Source organism: Canis aureus, chromosome 27 (genome assembly GCF_053574225.1).
Source record: "Canis aureus isolate CA01 chromosome 27, VMU_Caureus_v.1.0, whole genome shotgun sequence".
Taxonomy (NCBI): domain Eukaryota; kingdom Metazoa; phylum Chordata; class Mammalia; order Carnivora; family Canidae; genus Canis; species Canis aureus.
The window spans coordinates 9495646-9514173 of record NC_135637.1 but is presented as its reverse complement, the minus strand read 5'-3'; the positions used below and the strand labels follow the sequence as shown (position 1 = coordinate 9514173).

The window sequence follows — 18528 nt, the reverse complement described above, 5'->3', positions numbered from 1 at the left end:
TTGTTCAGCTGACCTACACGATGGGGCCCAGAGAAGGGCAAGTGCGTCTCACTGTTGTGAGGGTCTACAGTCTAAGGACAATATCACCATTAGCCCTTCAGCGGCTGGAGTGGGAAGATGACTGGTGTGGGGATCAGTAAAACGAGCACCAGGTAGCCTCTGCTGGCTTTTCTAGCTTCAAGATTAGTCTTAAAACGAGTCTACAATAAAACGCACTGTGGTTCCCTCTATTTTCTGGGATGTATTCAAGATCCCCAGTGGATGCCTGAAATGACAGATAGTACTGAACACTAGAGGTATTATGTGTTTTCCTGTACATGCATGCCTGTGGTAGAGTATAATTTACAAGTTAGGCACAGTAAGAGATTAACAGTAGAACAGCTCTAATGGTATACTCTAATGAAGATTACGTGAATACCTTTGTGAGGCTATATGTGAGTTACTTGTCTCTAAGTGTGTTGTATTATCCTGTATTCACCCTTCGGCTTTTGATGATGTGAGATGAAGTGAGGTGCTTGATGTAGGCACTGTGCCATGGTGCTGGGCTGCTGTTGACTTGGTGATGTGCTGGAAGGGGGATTGTCTGCTTCCTAACCTTGGTGGACCGCGGCATGCCTGAAACTGGGGACAGGGGGCACTACTGTGTTTTCATGTCATCAGCCTAGAAATAGGGTGACGTAGCCTCCCGAAAAAGAAAAACAAAATTTTGTAAAAGAAACCACAGGACAGAAAAAAAGCAGCTAATAGCTGTGAGGCGGTGATGGTGGCCTATGTCACACCCAACGGTATTTGTATCACTGCCGCAGAAATTTGGCTCCTGCTGTGTGAAGAACCACGATGTCCACGTCCACGTAGTGTTCACCAGTGTTTGATGTTGAAGAACAAACCCTGAAACTGGGCAGTAGTGTCGTGTGTAGACCGCTTGTGATGCATCGCTTCCTTCTTATTGTTCTGTGGATCATACCTATGTCATCATAAGCTTGAAAGTGGTTACTTGAGATTAATTTGATCCCAGAAATGAATGTGAATGTGACAAACAGAAGTGAAATTAGAATTTCAGTCTTATTTCTGGTTAATCTTTAAAAAAAAATCGAAAACCTGAACAAGAACTGAGACCTTGGGGTGGATGCTTCTCAGGTTGGGCAGCTTCATGACAACGTCTTGTCTGATTGTGGTTTCTGAAACAGCCCACTATCAAGTGATAGGGTGGAGGAAAGATAACCTTCTTGCCTTAAGTGCCTCTCAACATGAGTGATTACTGTAATCTTTTTTTGTTATAAAATAATATTTGGCTATTGTAGGGAATTTGGAAAACGTAATAATAAGATAAACTCCACAATCCTATTACCTAGAAATAAGCTTTTTTTTTTTTTTAAGAATTTATTATTTATTTGACAGAAAGAGTGCACGTGTGTGCACACAAGCAGGGGTAGCTGTGGAGGGAGAGGGAGAAGCAGCCTCTACTGAGCAAGGAATCTGATGTGGGGTTTGATCCCAGGACCCTGGGCTCATGACCTGAGCTGAAGGCAGACACTTAACTGACTGAGCCACCCAGGTGCCCCAGAAATAAACACTGTTAACATTTTGGTTAATATCTGACATTATTTTTCTGATAATGTTTTAAAATGTACGTGTATGTTTTCATATAATTGAAACCACACTGAAAGTGTCTTTAATTTTTTCCAGGCACAAATCATAACTAATTTCCTCATTAAATGTTTTTTACAATTTTTTTTTATTGTTTTAAGCTTTGTATTTGAAGTAGAGAGAGTTGTGTGTGGGAACAGTAAACTCCCTTGTACCCATAATATAGATTCATGGCCCCTCATTCCAACCTTTCATCTCCAGACAGAATCTGTCCCTCCCCTCTCTCAGATAAGATCATTTTGAAGCAAATCCCAGATGTATAATTTCTTTCATAAATATTTCAACAAGTATCTCTAAAATGTAAGGACGCTTAAAAATTGAAACCACAATATCATTATCATACCTAAAATTTTTAATGATTTCTTAATCTAATACCTTAGTCATTTTAAAATATGACTCTTAATAAAGGAATAATAATCAGATATGTGACTGAACCATAATTTTTATGCAACTTTATTATATTTATTATATGTATTATAAAATTCACCCATTCATTGATTTTTAGAAAATTCACTGAGTTATGCATCCACCACCACAGTCCAGTGTTAGAACATCATATCCCCCTAGTAAGTTCCCTTGTGCTTACAGTTAATCGCCATGCCTGCTCCAGCCCCAGGCCATCACTACTCTACTTTCTGCCTCTAGATTTGCCTTTTTTGGGCAGTTCATGGAAATGGAACCACGCAATATGTGGCTTTTTGTGTCTTCTTGAAAGACACACTTGCATTGTGTTTCCAAGAGTCCTCCACAGTGTTGAGTGTGTCAGGGGTTTGTTCTTTATTTCTGGGTAGTGTTCTCTGGATGGAGACTATTTGTTCTTAAATCAGTTTTCTATTGTTAGTTTTTCCTGTATCCCTGAGGTGGATGTTCTTCTAAGTTTTGTCTGTATCCAGTTTTTTCCTTAAGTTAATTTTCTTCATGGGATATTTCTGGGACAAATGATATTTTTTGATAACAGTTGCCAAGTTGCTTTCCAGAAAAGTTTCATCTGTTTTTATTCCCATCCAGTAGCATGTGAGGATGTGCTTTTCCCTAAATCCTTGCCAATAATACTTTATTTTTAAAATTACATTTACATTTAAATTTTGGAAGTTTCACAGCAAACTTTTCATCCTTTTCTCAGCTCAACCAGAATGTAAGTTCCTTCCAAAGAAAATTTGTTGGTGAGGTGAAGAGGTGTGAAGAACTAGAACGAATATTAGGTAAGTTTTATTTTATTTCATTTTGTTTTGTTAGTTTTAGGGGGATAAGTTTATTTTAGTAACATTTTTAGAAACATTAGAAAAAAAAAGAACTCACTGTTCCTCATCTTTTTTTACTGTTCACCTTTAAAGGAAGGATTCACATACATAACGATCAGGTTATGTAGTTGTCAGCTCTGTTTCTCACTCTGGTACTTCCTGCGGCATCTTCTCACATCAGTAAACAGATGGACCCAGCATCATTTTTAATAGCTGCTCAGTATTTTGTGAAATTAATGAGCTGTAGTTTATCTAGCCAGTCCCTTGTAGTTTATAACTTAAAAACATTATATACATATTAACATCTTACTTAAAATTATGAACAAGAACAGGGAAGGTAGGAAATGGCAGATAGATTGATTGGCTTTGTTCTTGAAGGTTTTAGATCGGGTTATTTACCATCAAAACTCAGTAGCTCAAGACTACTTGTTTTATCTGTAAAATTTTTAACATCTTTAGCCTGTGATAGTCATCGTTTTTAGGTCAAGCCTGGAAGTTATGACTGAAATAGGGGAGGGAAGGGATGATCTCAGACAACTGACTGAAGTACAAAACTTAATAGGATAAATGGAAAAACAACGGGATGAGAGAGCCAAGGAGGGGCCTGAATATGACTTTTGGAATGATTTCTCATAGCTAATATTAGGTAGAGGGAGAAGCAGGCTCCCTGCAGGAAGCCTGATGCGGGACTCAGTCCCAGGACCCTGGGATCACGACCTGAGCCAAAGGCAGATGCTCAAACACTGAGCCACCCAGGTGCTCCCCCAAAGACCCTTTTAACCATCTATTCCTTTGCATATTGTTTGAAGTCCTAGTTACTTGTGTGGATAATGTGCTATAGAGTAACATCATATTCCTGTCTTTGTAACGTAATGGGTCATTGGACAGGTCGTGTATTAGGAATGAGGTTTTTATTTTTATTTAATTTTAAATTTCAAAACATTTATTTATTTATTTATTTATTTATTTATTTATTTATTTATTTATTTATTTATTTATGAGAGACACAGAGAGAGAGAGAATGGCAGACATAGGCAGAGGGAGAAGCAGGTTCCATGCAGGGAGCCTGATGTGGGACTTGATCCCAGGATTCCGGGATCACTCCCCTCGCCCAAAGCAGACGCTAAACCACTGAGCCACCCGGTGTCCCTAGAATGAGGTTTTTATTTTTTATTTTTTATTTTTATTTTTTTGGAATGAGGTTTTTATTTTTTTTTTTGATTTTTTAAAAAGATTTTATTTATTTATTCATGAGAGAAACAGAGAGAGAGCGAGCCAGCGACATAGGCAGAGAGAGAAGCAGGCTACATGCAGGAAGCCTGACGTGGGACTTGATCCCAGGACTCCAGCATCAGGCCCTGGGCTGAAGACAGCATGAAACTGCTAAGCCACTGGGGCTGTCCTGAGATCTGAAGGAATGAGGTTTTTAAAGGCAGTGACAACACTTTAGACATGTGCAGGACTTTCTGTAGCTTGAATTGTTTCAAAAAGCATACAGAATTACAAAAAAAGAAGAATCTCTCAAATAAATGAGGTTTATTTAATTGGTGAAATGATTTGTATCATTTCCAGAAACCTCTTTTATTTTATTTTTTTTAAGATTTAATTTATTTATTCATGAGAGACACAGAGAGAGAGAGGGGCAGAGACACAGGCAGAGGGAGAGGCAGGCTCCATGCAGGGAGTGAGGTGCGGGACTTGATCTCTGGATCACGACCTGAGTCAAAGGCAGATGCTTAACCACTGAGCCACCCAGGCGTCCCTCCAGAAACCTCTTATAACCCCATGCTTCCTTTGCTATCCTATTGCTAAAGACATCCTCACTTTTCTTCATCATTCTTTATTATTATTATTATTTTTTAAAGATTTTATTTATTTTTTCATGAGAGACAGAGAGAGAGGCAGGGACATAGGCAGAGGGAAAAGCAGGCTCCATGCAGGAAGCCCGATGTGGGACTCGATCCCAGGACCCCGGGATCACCACCTGAGCCAAAGGCAGACACTCAACAGCTGAGCCATCCAGGTGCCCCTTGTCATTCTTTCTTAATAAAATAACTAGTAACACTTCTCCAAAATGTTATATCTAGTAATGACTTCACCAGTCCTAAGGACAAGGATGCTTCATGGACTGAAAATATAAACTAAAGTAATTCAGTTAATTTGACCTGGCTCATTACCCGTTTTATGGATCTGGTTTTTGATGGGAGATCTGGTTGTTACAAGACAGAACAGCCTGGCTGACTGGGAATGGTCAGGAAAGCCTGGTTTTCTGCCCTGTGTCTCTCAGGATGCCATGTGCTGATAGAGGTTTTGCTCTTCTAGATGGATACTTCTTTCCGCCTAAGGGCATCTGCAGGGAAGGCAGGCTGCTGGTGGAGGTGGTCTACCATTGGGTTATTCCTGGACTTCCAAGTGTCTCCTTTTTTAACCTTCTGCTTCAGCTATAGGAGCAGAAACAGGTGTGACTCCAAAGTTCTTTAGTGAGAGTTTCAGAAATAAAGAAAAGTTGAGGAATTTCCAAAAGCATTTATCCGGTTATTGTTTATTTTGCCACCGCATGCCAACCTCTCTAGGTGCAGTTACTTTGTAGAAATCTTCGGAAATGAGGTTGCAAGAGGCTTTTTCTAAGTCCATTAGAACAAGCAAGACTTTTGTGCGTTAGGATGTTAATTTTTAGGCGACGCAGGAAAGGTTGGGATGGAAAATGTCCTGATGGAAATGTCTTAGAGTGAGTTTTTGTGTCTAATTTGTTTACCTTTTCCTCCCACAGCATATTTGGTGCAGGAAATTAATAGAGCTGACATTCCCCTCCCTGAGGGAGAGACCAGTCCTCCTGCACCACCTCTTAAACAAGTCCTGGAAATGCAGGTAACTTATTTCTGAGGATGCTGTTTAAAGTCATTGATCTTAGATGCTGCTTGTTTACTTTATGTTGTCTAGGGCTTTTCGGGTTTTCCTCTCAAAACCATGGAATGGGGCAGCCCAGGTGGCTCAGCGGTTTTTTCGCCTGCCTTAGGCCCAGGCCATGATCCTGGAGTCCCGGGATCGAATCCCACGTCGGGCTCCCTGCATGGAGCCTGCTTCTCCCTCTGCCTGTGTCTCTGCCTCTCTCTCTCTCTCTGTTTCTCATTAATAAATAATTAATTGGGATCCCTGGGTGGCGCAGTGGTTTAGCGCCTGCCTTTGGCCCGGGGCGTGATCCTGGAGACCCAGGATCGAGTCCCATGTCGGGCTCCCCGTGCGTGGAGCCTGCTTCTCCCTCTGCCTATGTCTCTGCCTCTCTCTCTCTCTCTCTGTGTGACTATCATAAATAAATAAAAAATTAAAAAAAAAATTAATTAATTAAAAAAAAAAACAACCACCATGGAATGAAAACTGAAGAACAACGCTATGGTTAGCCCTCAGTATTAGATTACCTGGGATGTAAGATGCATGCTCCCTTTCCGGGTGGTGGTGAACTGGGGCTAATGAAAATCAGGTTGAGAAATCTGGTGCTTTGTCATGTAATGTTTCTGAACGTTCTTTCTGGGCTTATCCATTGCCGTAGCCTGCCTCTCCTGGTACAAGTAAGAGAGGCTGTAGGCCAATGCCATTTGCATTCTCCCAAACTCACTGGCCTCCTTTCTCATCCTCAGAATTTAGTGTGAAGGTGATGAGGTGATCCGGGTGGACAGCAAATACAATTCCTCATCCCCCAGTTTGGCATCTTGGTTGTTGGGGCTAAAACGTTCCCCCTGTGAGAACCCTGGTTGGTGTTCATTAGCACCCCTGGGAATCATCCACTGAGGCTTGGGTCTGATTCTCGGATAGTTCATTGCACTGAGAAATAGACTAGAGCTCCTGACACTGAAACAATCTAGACTAGAGCCAGGACCATTCCCTGGCTCACTGCTCTGTGTGTTTATCTGGTAGGAAGTCACTTAACATTTGTTGTATGAGTGGACTTGAGAGAGAATTGTGCAATCAGATGAGTAGAACGCAGTCATCTGGTTTGGCCTGTTTGGGTTGATTGTGATAGAATGATGACCCTAGTGATTACTGAGTGTTTATAGTTTTTATAGGGTGGAACATAAGTAATGAATGTAATGTGTCAAGGGATTTGTTTGCATACAAGTTTTCATTGAATGCTTTGTTTTACACATCTCCGTTTCTGCTGTTTGAATACATAAATATTGTAAAGACAAAGACGCTTGCTATGTAATTGCTTATTAAAGAAGACTTGTCCTCAAGGATTCTTCAGCCCAATTAATTGTATAAGTGCAACTGTAAGCAGACTCTTAAGGTAGAGGCCTGGGGTATATATGCTTAGCAAAGATTCCCTACATTATTGTGTTGCAAATAAAAGGAAATGTAGACTTGGTAGAGGAAGACTCTTTGATATGTGACAGTGGATAAACAGATGAAGGAAAGCCCAGAACAGTGGTAGGAGTGGAGATTAGGCTCCGGCAGCCTAGGGTACCTCCATTCGTCGGAATGCCTCCCATCGTGCATGCCGTGAGCTTCATAGGAGTTCCCAGAGTCAATAGAAACTGTGAATGATGGACCTGGAAGATCTCTGTATGTTCTCATGTCCCTGTCGGACTGTCGTTCTGGCTTGTGAAACCCTCCCGGGACTTTAATGTGTTGTAAAAGAATTTTTAGAACTATACTTTACATGAGCCTGTCCTCTTAAGTAACTGGCCGTTTGTTTTAGGAGCAGCTGCAGAAGCTCGAGGTGGAGCTGAGAGAAGTCACCAAGAACAAGGAGAAACTGAGGAAAAACTTGCTTGAGCTGATCGAGTACACTCACATGCTGAGAGTGACAAAAACCTTCCTGAAACGGAACGTGGAGGTACTGACCACACCCTTGGGGAGGTGCATTTCTTTCGAAAAACTCGCTCCCATAAGGTTTCCAGTTTGCTTATCGATGATCAAGGAGAGGTACATTTTGATCTTAGCTTTATTTTTCAGTCGGATTATATAACATTAAACAAAGCACGAGCCTTTTTAGCAAGAACAGTACTCCCTATTTGTAAAATGCTTTAGTTTGTAGTTGAAAAATAGCTTTTTAGGATCATGGGAAAGAAATGCGAAAAGTGGAGTTTGAGCTCCAAAATTTAGGTGTTGTTTCTCCCCTCCCCCCCATCAAATTGCTAAGAGTAAAGGAATTAACAAAAAACCCTCTAGTTTATCAGAGTAGAAAGCATTTGTGCAATAGCTCTGCCCTCAGCTGAGCCTGGAGGGGAGAAGTCCCTCTTGCTGGAGCCGTTCCTTGGTGGTGTCCTCTCTGTCTGAGCGCCCTGTGTCCCACTGAGGCGGTAACAAATTCTAACTCTACCTCTGGTAACTGACTTCAAGCAGCTTATAAATAAGGGATGGGGAAATGATCTTTTTTATTTATCAGAGCTGTGTCCTATGTCTAAGTTATGTTGGGGCTTTGGCACCCAGCTTTGACACCCAGTTAAGAGGCCCTACAAACTTGTTTGGAAATATGACTTGGGATATAACATGCCCAACTTGTAATGAGACACACTTGGTTTCATATTTCTTTGTAGTTTGAACCCACTTATGAAGAATTCCCTCCCTTAGAGAATGATTCCTTGTTGGACTACAGCTGTATGCAGAGGCTGGGAGCAAAACTGGGGTAGGTGACAACTGCTGGGGGGCTGAGCATCACATTGTCCTTGTCGTCAGAGGAGGGATGAATGCTACCATTTGAAAGCCTGTGACGGAATGAAAGAAAGTCAATATCTGTTTGAGAAAACACTGTACTCCTGTATTTGCTGAGTGGAGTTATTCAGCTGTATTGACTTTTTAGCTAAATACCATGGGAATTTCTTCTTCTGGTATAATGAGCTGGAAAGAAGGAACACTTATGCCATTCAGTGTTATTCCAATAAGCCTAAAATAATTGGTCAGTGAAGTGCCAAGTCGTGTTTTGTTTAGTAGAAGCACAGGGGCTAAACTGAGTTGGTTAATTTATTAATTGTATTTTAAGGATCTCTTTCTGCTGTTAATCCTTTTTGTTTACTTGAACCAATAGTAACTTATTTCCTCATGTGATTTGTGACTTCTTTTTATTATGGACATCTGTTCCTGTGTTCCTTATCTGTAGGAATCCAATGATATTTAGTTTCGGGATGTATTCCTTCAGAGAGAATCTGTTTTTACATTTGTCAAATACCAGGGAGCATTCTATCAACCTGGAATCATTTTAAATTAATTTTCTCAGCTTGAGTCTTTTGTTTTCCTATTTTGATTTTTTTTTAACTATGAAAATAATGTGAATTTAAGCCACAAATCTGAGTGAATTTTAACCTGTAGTTATAAATTCTCAAGGCAGGGGAGCCTGGGTGGCTCAGTTGGTTAAGCATCTGTCTTTGGCTCAGGTCATGATCTGAGGGTCCTGGGATCAAGCCCCGTGTCATCCTGCTAGTGCTCGCTTTCTCACTCTCTCAAATAAATAAAAAAATCTTTAAAAAATAAATAAATTCTCAAGGAAGACTTTTTCTTTTCTATCTAGAACCAAAACTGAAATAAATAAGTTTATTCGAGGGCTCCTTTGTAAGGTAGGTTTTTTTCCTATGCCCATTCCCTAAGGGGGAATTAGTTCTTCAAGCTGCTTGAAGTCTTTGGGGTGAGAAGGTGGGAGTCCCTACTTTAGGGGGGATTAGGAGAGATTCAGTTTCATCTCCTTACCTTATATAGACCTAGTGCCCATCTCCTGTCTCCCATGCTGACCTTGAAATTAAGGGTCTTAAGATACTGGGTCAGTAGAATACATCAAGGCAGCTATAAAGTCCTGATTTACTTTTGGATTCTAAGAATTCCTCTTAATTATAGGCTCAGCTCTATACATTTAAAAGGATGTTTCAAAAATAATTTTTTTTAAAGATTTATTTATCTGAGAGAGAGCTGGTATGCATGAGCAGGGGTAGGGGCAGAGGGAGAGAGAAAAACCTTCAAGCAGAATCCCCACTGAGTGTGGAACCTGACACAGGGCTCGATCCCATGACTCGAGATCACTGCCTGAACCAAAACAAAGGGTTGGATGCTCAACCAAATGAGTTACACAGGTGCATCCCCCAAACTTTTTATCTAGCATTTTATATATTTTGCAGTTGGAGGACTTTTAGGATATCTTTACCATTTTGCCAGAAATGAAAGTCTTCATTTCTCCTTTAATGTAATCAGATAATTCATTGCTTTCAATTGACTTCCACTTATCTTCATTGTCTCATAGATTTGTATCTGGCCTAATTAACCAAGGAAAAGTTGAAGCATTTGAGAAAATGCTGTGGAGGGTCTGCAAAGGGTACACCATTGTGACCTATGCAGAACTGGATGAGCCCCTTGAGGACCCTGAAACAGTGAGTCAATGTCACGATCACCTTTCAGCAATGATAAACTGACAGTAGATTTGGAGGTGTGCTGCGCAGGGAGCCACTTGAGAGTGTTCACCTGATGCCTTACCATCCTCCAGTACATTTGGGTGTAGCTCCTAAAGTCAAGTGCTCTCCCCTGGATCACAGCCAGGAGATTAAGGTAGATACATCGCTACTCTCCGAGCCTCAGACTCCATCCAGGTTTCACTGGTCATCCTGTACTACCTTTTATAGTGGAGGGTCCAGTTTGGAATCACAGTTTGGATCTAATTGTCAGATCTCAATAGCCTTTTTTTTAAAAATGTATTTATTCATGAGAAACAGAGAGAGAGAAAGGCAGAGACACAACACAGGCAGAGGGAGAAGCAGGCTCCATGCAGGGAGCCTGACATGGGACTCGATCCCGGGTCTCCAGGATCAGGCCCTGGGCTGAAGGCAGCGCTAAACCACTTGAGCCACCCAGGCGTCCCTAATTGTCGGATCTCTTTGGTCTCCTTCATTCTGGGACAATTTCTCAGACTTCCTTGACTTTCATGACCTTGACATTTGAAAATTCTTACAGGTCAGTTTTTTTGGTAGACTGTCCCTGCATTTGGGTTTGTCTGATGTTTTCTCATGATTAGATTCAAGTCATGTGTCTTTGGCAGAAGTCTCCTCACTGCATTCTGTCAAGCACTCAATTCAGTTTGTCCCATTGCTGGTAACATTCATTTTGATGATTTGGTTGAGGTGGTGATGCTTAGGCTTCTCCACTGGGAAGTCATCCTTTTCCTTTGTAATTAGTAAGTGTTGTGGGAAGCACTTTGAAACTAGCTGTGTCATTCCTCCTCATCAGATTTTGTTTCTTCTTTTGTTTCCCTCCCTCCCTCCCTCCCTTCCTAGAAAGAAAATGGAAGAGGTGGAGGTGGGGAGAGACAGAGAGGAGGGAGAGAATCCTCAAGCAGACTCTGCCCTGAGTGCAGGGCTCTGTCTCATGACCTGTGAGATAATGACCTGAGCCAAATTCTAGAGTTAGCCACTCAACCTATTTAGCCACGCAGGTGCTCCTTCATCAGATTTTTCAGTTCACTATTTCCTGTTTGATTCAGTGAGTTATACTCTGTTACTATAATTATTTTGATATTCAGATTCTCTAGATTTGGCCAGTTGGAGTCCATTCAAGCTGGCTTTTACATCCTTTAATATGCTGCCATCATTTTTTGTGCCATCCATTTATATGCTTGCATAACAAGATGTCCAGATTCATATTGTAATTTCCCTCACACAGCCCTGGAATCAACCTAGTTCACTTTATTGGAGAATGGTATTTAGAAGCCAAGGTATCTCGTAATGCCTGGGTTGCTCAGTGGTTGAGCGTCTGCCTTGGGCTCAAGTTGTCATCCCGGGGTTCTGGGATTGAGTCATGCATCGGGCTCCCTGCAGGGAGCCTGCTTCTCCTCTGCCTGTGTCTCTGCCTCTCTCTGTGTGTCTCTCATGAATAAATAAATAAAATCTTTAAAAAAAAGCCAAGGTATTTCTGGGGGTGCCCATTGTTCCCTGAGGTGTCGCTCTTCCCTGGCTATGTCACTGGACAGCTCTGGAACACACACACACACACACACACACACACACACACACACAAAACCTTAATTCTGTACCTATGCATATATATTGAAAACTGTGAATTCACATCCAATTCCAGTCTAGTATCATAGATGTCAGTCTCACTTTCTCCATTTCTGTTTTTCTAGCTTTTTTCTTTGATGATGAGACACTCCGTTCCTTGTTGTTAATATTTTTACTTATTTTTTTTTAAAGATTTTATTTATTTGTTCATGAGAGACACACACAGAGAGAGAGAAAGGCGGAAACACAGGCAAAGGGAGGAGCAGGCTCCATGCAGGGAGACCGACATGGGACTTGATCCCAGGCCTCCAGGATCATGCCCTGGGCTGAAGGCAGGTGCCAAACCACTGAGCCACCCGGACTGCCCTATTTTTACTTATTTTTAATCTTCTTTTTAAAAATTTTTTTATTATTTTTTATTTTTAATCTTTTTGCATGTAACCAGTCTCCTGTCAGTTTCCCATCTCTGCCTCCTCCTCTTCTTGCCTGGAGCCCTGCATTCCCCATTGGAGGTGAACCCCTGGTGTGCATGCCCTCCTTACCCCACCTGGGCTGCTCCCCTGCAGGGATGCTGTCCTCACCTTGCTTGAGTTCTGACTTTGCCAAGGGCCACTGTGGGTCTTCCCTTTCTTCTGGGTTCATCCTTGCACCTACCCATAAGGCTTTAGGACTATTCAGGAAGGGAGGCAGAGGGACAGGAGAGAGAGAGCCATATCACCTTTGTAAACCTGTGATTTTTTTTTTTTTTTTTAGACTTTATCATAAAAATAACTATATTGTTTTAACTGAGGATGAGCTGATCTATTAAAGGTAGAAAAAAGGAACTTAGGCTTCTTAATTTTGAGGAAGGTGTTTGTGTTTGTTTGTTTTTTTCTAAATTTGCCTCAGGAATTTTGCTGCAAGATGAATATATATATCCCATAGTAGTTTTGACACGTAAAGAGGAGCTTGGCTGTGAAGTGGATTTTCATAAGGTTTCAGCCTGAATAAACCACACGTGTTTAATATGTGAAAATTGAATCAGTCAAGCTGTTCATTAACCATATACCTATTATATTTTCTACTCTTTTATGGCTTCTGTAAGTGCCAGGAGCCATCTGTTAATTGTCCTTCAACTGTGACCCTTATGACCTCTTTATGTACAGATGAAGATAGAAACTGTTCTGCAGTAGCATTTACCTATTCTGAGCTTTGTCTTTATCAAGAAAACCTATCAGTCATTCTTATACAGAACATTTACTCAAGTTAAAATTTTTTTTCTATATATTTCTAAGCTCTTTTGTGCAGTTTCTACCACGTATGTGAAAGGGCACTAAATGTCTGAAGAAATACAGAGAAACAGTCTAGAGAGATACATCTTGAAAACATGACAGCTAGCCCCTAATTACAAATGCAATGTATGCTTGCTGAAGAAAATTAGGCATAGTATTGAAAACAATGAAGGAGAAAATCAATCCCCAGTGAGAGCCACTGTTAACATTTCAGCATGTGTCTTCTAGTGCTTGTTCTGGAGAAGATACGGGTATTTGATTTAGCAGCTTCTACTCAGGTTCTAGGATTTATTTATAGTGTCAGGTTTAGTGCCTTTTGTGCTGAACATTTGATCCCTTACCGTCATTACAGACGCCAGAGCATATTTTTCGCTATTTCCCCCGCTGGTCTTGTTTCTAGCTACTGACCACCCTGTATGGAAGCTACACTCAGGCCATTTCACTTGGTTTTCTGGCATGTATTGTATGTTGTGTGCTGTCTCTTTTCCCTCTTATGCTGGAGGTGGTTGTGTTCCTTGACACAGTACTCTTTTTAAAATTGTTCTGGAGTCTGGTCAGGTTCACTGTAAATGCCATTTCTTTCTTCCCCCAATTCACTTTCTTCAGTAACTGATTTTGAAATAATTTCAGTTTGTAGAAAAGTTGCCAGAAGAGACCAGAGCCTTGTGTCCCTTCACCCAGATTTCCTGGTCGTTAACATGTTCCCACATTTACTTTGTCACCCATGTGTTCTCTCCGTGACTCTGTCCCTATTTCCACTAGGCTCTTTGCACACCTGGTGAGAGGAAGCCATGATGTGGTAATGACCCCTGAGTTTATTCCTGTGTTTGTGTGCCCCCAGGCAAGGACACTCTTATACAACCACCACAGCCTTCCCCCTACCTCCCCATGAGAGAAACCAGTGTGGATGTGACACCTTTGTCCAACCCAAACATACTCTTCCCATCTCCGAGCAGTTCTCCTTCCTTTCTTCCTGGTCCAGCTCCCTCCCTGGGCTTGTAATGGCGTCTGGAATAGGCAGCCCATCCTGTGGGCTCACCCCCACCCCACTGGGCCATTTGGTGTTTCTTCATGACCAGACTTGGGCCACACATTCTTGGCAGGAACACCTTGGAAGTGTGGCACTGGCTACCTTGGCACTTTCTACCAGGTGACACGTGATGTCCACTTGGTCACGGTGGTATCTGCCAGGTGTCTCCACCTTCATGTCACCATATTGCTCTTTGCAATGGACTGGTAACTTGTAAGGTGGTATTCCAAGTTGTGCTGGTGTCCTGTTCCTTACCAACCTGCCCACTAGGCTGAGTGTACATTGATGACTCTCCTGAATCCATGACCTCTGTCATCATTGCCACGTGGTGATTCTTACGTCTGTCATTCATTCTGTGCTTCCTAGCGATTCCACAGAAGTCAGTGCTTCTCCCCCTCTCACATCCATGGACTCATAGATTTCCACTGTATTTAATGACCTGTAATTTACTATGCTCCTTGTTTATTTGGACACCCAAATTGTCGCTGATTTGGCCACGAGGGTCCCTTCACGCATGGTCCTATGTCCTTTGGCCTTGGCCTGTTGTCAGCATTCACCGAGCATTCCCATATTTTCCAGCACCCTAAGATGCTCCAGCTTCATCTTGGGCTTTCCCCCCCTCAGCCTGGAATCAGCCATTTCTCCAAGGACCCCTGGTTCCTTTTAGTGGCAGACGGTGTTTACAAAGATCTGGGTGCTCAAGTGCTAATTGTGTCCTGGAGCGTCATTGCTTCTGGGCCTTCTGAGCAGTTGGAGCATGTGTGTACATGCACGTAATCACTTCTGTGGCTGCCTGTACTTATAGATTATAAAACTATGTGCTCAAACTGTAACTTAAAATTCAGTTCTTTCTAGATTTAACCTTCCTCTATGTTTTTTCAGTCTCTTTTCTGACAGTGAGGAATCTGGCTTCCGTTATCCTGAATATGCTTCATGAATTGTGCAGTTAGTTTGCTTATTTACTCAATGTGACTGATCTCCCAACCACATAGGCCATCTCCTCCACACTTCCATTCCCCTTCTCCCTTGCCACTGCTCTGTGTCCTGCCTTGAGGACCCACCTGCCAGTGCTTGCCTGAGGCTCCCCCACCTATTCCCCATTTCCTGTGGCCCAGGGCTCAATTCTTGGACTGCTTCTCCCCTTTCTCTGCCCTTAGGGATCCTGTATAATTTCACAGCTTTAAATACTGCCTCCCAAATGTTTATCTCTAGCTTGGATCTCTCCCCACAAAAACAGACTTTTGTTATTTAACTGGCTACTCCAGATCTTCTTTTAAATACCTGGAAGACATTTCCACCTGATGCCTAAAACTGGACTCTTGATCTTTCCTTCCAAACCTGCCCTGTGAGGTTTACACTCATCTGGGTAAGTGGCACCTCTGTCCTGACTGCTCAGGTCCGAAACCCTGGGGATCATCCCATCCTGACTCTACTCTTCTTCCTCATACCTCACATTTACTGATAGCAGGGTGATTTGCCATGTCTTCTAAATAGGAAGAGACTCTGGTCTGTCTTATCACCTCCGCTGTCAACCATGCTCCAGGAAATGAGTACCCACGCTTCAGGTACCTCCATACTATAGGAGTCTCTGTTCTGAGTTCCTGCCCCGACCGCTGCCCAGTTGTGCTCTCTCCTCCCAGCATCTAGAATGATCCCTATAAGACTTCAGTCAGATCATGTCACTTCTCCTCTTAAAACCATCCAGTAGCTTCCTGTCTCACTTGGCAAAACGCCCAGAGCCTTATACTGTCACCTCTCGTGGGCCTTGTCACATGACTGACCTGTGTTGCTACTCTGCCCTGCCCGCACCCCTTCTGTGCACTGGCCTGCTTTCCCTGGACCTGCTTCTCTGCAAGCTCCTTGTCCCTCAGAAGGCCCTTCTCGCAGCAGCCATATGGCTTCCTCCCCTCCTTCACTCCTTTAAGCTCCTGTGTCCTTCTCAAGGCGGCCTTCCCTGGTCACCCTGTTTAAAATCACAGCCTGAGTCCCCTCCCCCTTCAGCTCCTCCAACTTTGTTTCCTTTAGAGCACTTCACACTTTTCTCCATGTGGTAGACCATGTGTTTTCTTTGTGTCTCTTGCTGCCAGCTTGGATACAGGCTCCCCACCTCTCCCAGGCCAGGGGTTTTTGTCTCTTTCATTCGGTTCTGTATTCCTAGTACCAAGAACAGTGCCTGGCACATTGCCCAAAAACCTATTAAGTGTTATTTGTAGAATATTTCTCTGAATTTATGGTAGTTCTGTAGGGTTTCCATGAACACTTGAATTTAGTGATACTGAACCAATGTCGTAGGGGAAATAAAGGGCTAGGTATTTGTGAGCCTCTGCTCACATTTTTGTCTACCAATTGATAATAACCTTGTTTCATGTGTGTTTCTATTTAATACGTATTACTGATTCATTAACACTGAACTTTGCCAGCAGCGCTATGACTCATGCCTGAAGGAAGCTTATTGACACATGCATTTTCTTTAAGGCGCATCAGTGTCTTCTTGGGCTCAGGATCACTGGTTAGCACTTCAGCATTATACCTGAGGACCATTTTATTTATTTATTTTTATTTTTTATTTTTTTTTGAGGACCATTTTAAATAGTGAAACCACCGGGATGCCTGTGTGGCTCAGTGGTTGGGTGTCTGCCTTTGGCTCAGGGCATGATCCTGGGGTCCTGGAATCGAGTCCTGCATCAGGCTCCCTGCAGGGAGTCTGCTACCCCTTCTGCCTGTGTCTCTGCCTCTCTCTCTGTCTCTCATGAATAAATAAATAAAATCTTTAAAAAAATAATAGAAAAATAAATAGTGAAATCACCAATATGAAGCACAAAAGTGTGAAAAACACGACCAAACCATGAAAAGTCCCGTTGTTTACAATACAAGATGGAACCAAAAGGCAGAGAACCACCCTGTTTGACCTCAGCTGGAATATGCATGTCTGGGGACTCAGATTTGGTGCTGCTCTGCGTGTCTGTAAATGACCCCACACCACTGCCAGGATTGATGGTAGGGTGCTGAGTATTTTGTGGCTGGGATGGGCGAGGTGTGGTTACAAAGTCTGTGGGGCCTGTGGGTGGCCGCAACTTTTGGGAGAATGAAGGGGCTGACTTTGTGATAGAGCTGCCGGACTTCTCAGGGTTCTGAGCACAGGACTAACAATGATCCTCATTTATTCTTCTAGGGAGAAGTCATAAAATGGTATGTGTTTTTAATATCCTTTTGGGGAGAGCAGATCGGCCACAAGGTTAAGAAGATATGTGATTGGTAAGAACAAGAAACATTTCATCTCTTTGCTTGTATTCAGTGGCCTCTAGTTTTCCCTAAATATCCTCTGCGTTTGAGGGGAAAATGCAGTATGCGTGAAGGTTGCTGCCTTTTGTTATATATCTTTGCTGTATTACCATGTTTTTAAACATTTAATTAGTCACCTCTTTTGCTAACATTCTGCTTAAAACAGTGTAGAAGTAGAGACTATTTTTAATAACATTCTCAGGTTTTGTTTTCTCCTTGGGAATCAGGGCTTAAAAATAATTGGAGAAGGAATCCAATTTTAGTATTTTGTACCTTCCCATTGCTCTGAGCTCCAGAGGCCTGTCATCATGGAGCATGTGGTTCATCTGGGGCCCTGGGAGGAGGCTTAGAGAGTGGTGAGCAGTGAGGGCCCTGATGGCCCTGATTGGGAGCCTGGCTTTGCCACTCACTCACTGGGCTAGGTGGTGAGCCAACAGCAAGCCACCATGTCCAGGCTCCCTCTCTCATTGGGCTTCAGGGCTGAGGCAACACAGGCAAACAGCTCTCAGCTCCCAAGCTGACCTTCCACTGCCACCAATAGCCACCAGTCCATTCTGAGGAGTGTCGCCATGAGACTCTCACTGTGCCTTGTTCTCATCAACAGTGGAAAAATAAGCAAAAGTCAAACAAAAAAGAACACTTTTTTAGATGGCCTAGCTTCCATGTGGGGGTGAGGGTGGGGCTGAGGTATTCCTTTCAGGAAGTGTTTCCCAGAGGCTGATACTTAGTTATTGGTGGTCTGGGAAGCAACTTTAGGTATTACATGGATGAACCTGCTGTTATTTTTATAAATACATATTTATTTCAATGTACGTGAGCAAAACTGTAACCAGTACATAAACCCATGATTTTGTTGCTTCGGATAAAGCTAGAGTAAGTAACTTTTAATAGTCAGAACTTGAAATGTGAAGTATGGCATACAAATGTCAAGGTGGATGGGAGATTGCAACAGAGAGGGCACAGTTTCTGCTCCCCCTATGTTGGGGTGCCTTGCACCCCCGAGAAGATGGGCCCTGGTCGGCCAGGGAGAGGTTTACTCTGCCAGGCTGCAAAAGCGGTTGCTAGGAAACCAGAGCTTTTTTCATCCC

At 42.6% G+C, this 18528-nt stretch overlaps 1 protein-coding gene across 2 annotated transcripts in view; it reads left to right on the top strand.

Moving 5' to 3' along the window:
• The window catches only part of ATP6V0A2 (ATPase H+ transporting V0 subunit a2), a 43092-nt gene that overhangs the window by 2610 nt on the left and 21954 nt on the right, over positions 1 to 18528 (top strand). For both annotated transcript variants that reach the window (XM_077875305.1, XM_077875304.1), the window contains exons 2-7: positions 2771 to 2849; positions 5659 to 5756; positions 7582 to 7719; positions 8423 to 8511; positions 10111 to 10237; positions 17331 to 17413. In XM_077875305.1, the coding sequence (XP_077731431.1) occupies positions 5751 to 5756; positions 7582 to 7719; positions 8423 to 8511; positions 10111 to 10237; positions 17331 to 17413 (443 nt within the window). In that variant the 5' untranslated portion in view covers positions 2771 to 2849; positions 5659 to 5750. The remainder of the gene's footprint in view (positions 1 to 2770; positions 2850 to 5658; positions 5757 to 7581; positions 7720 to 8422; positions 8512 to 10110; positions 10238 to 17330; positions 17414 to 18528) is intronic.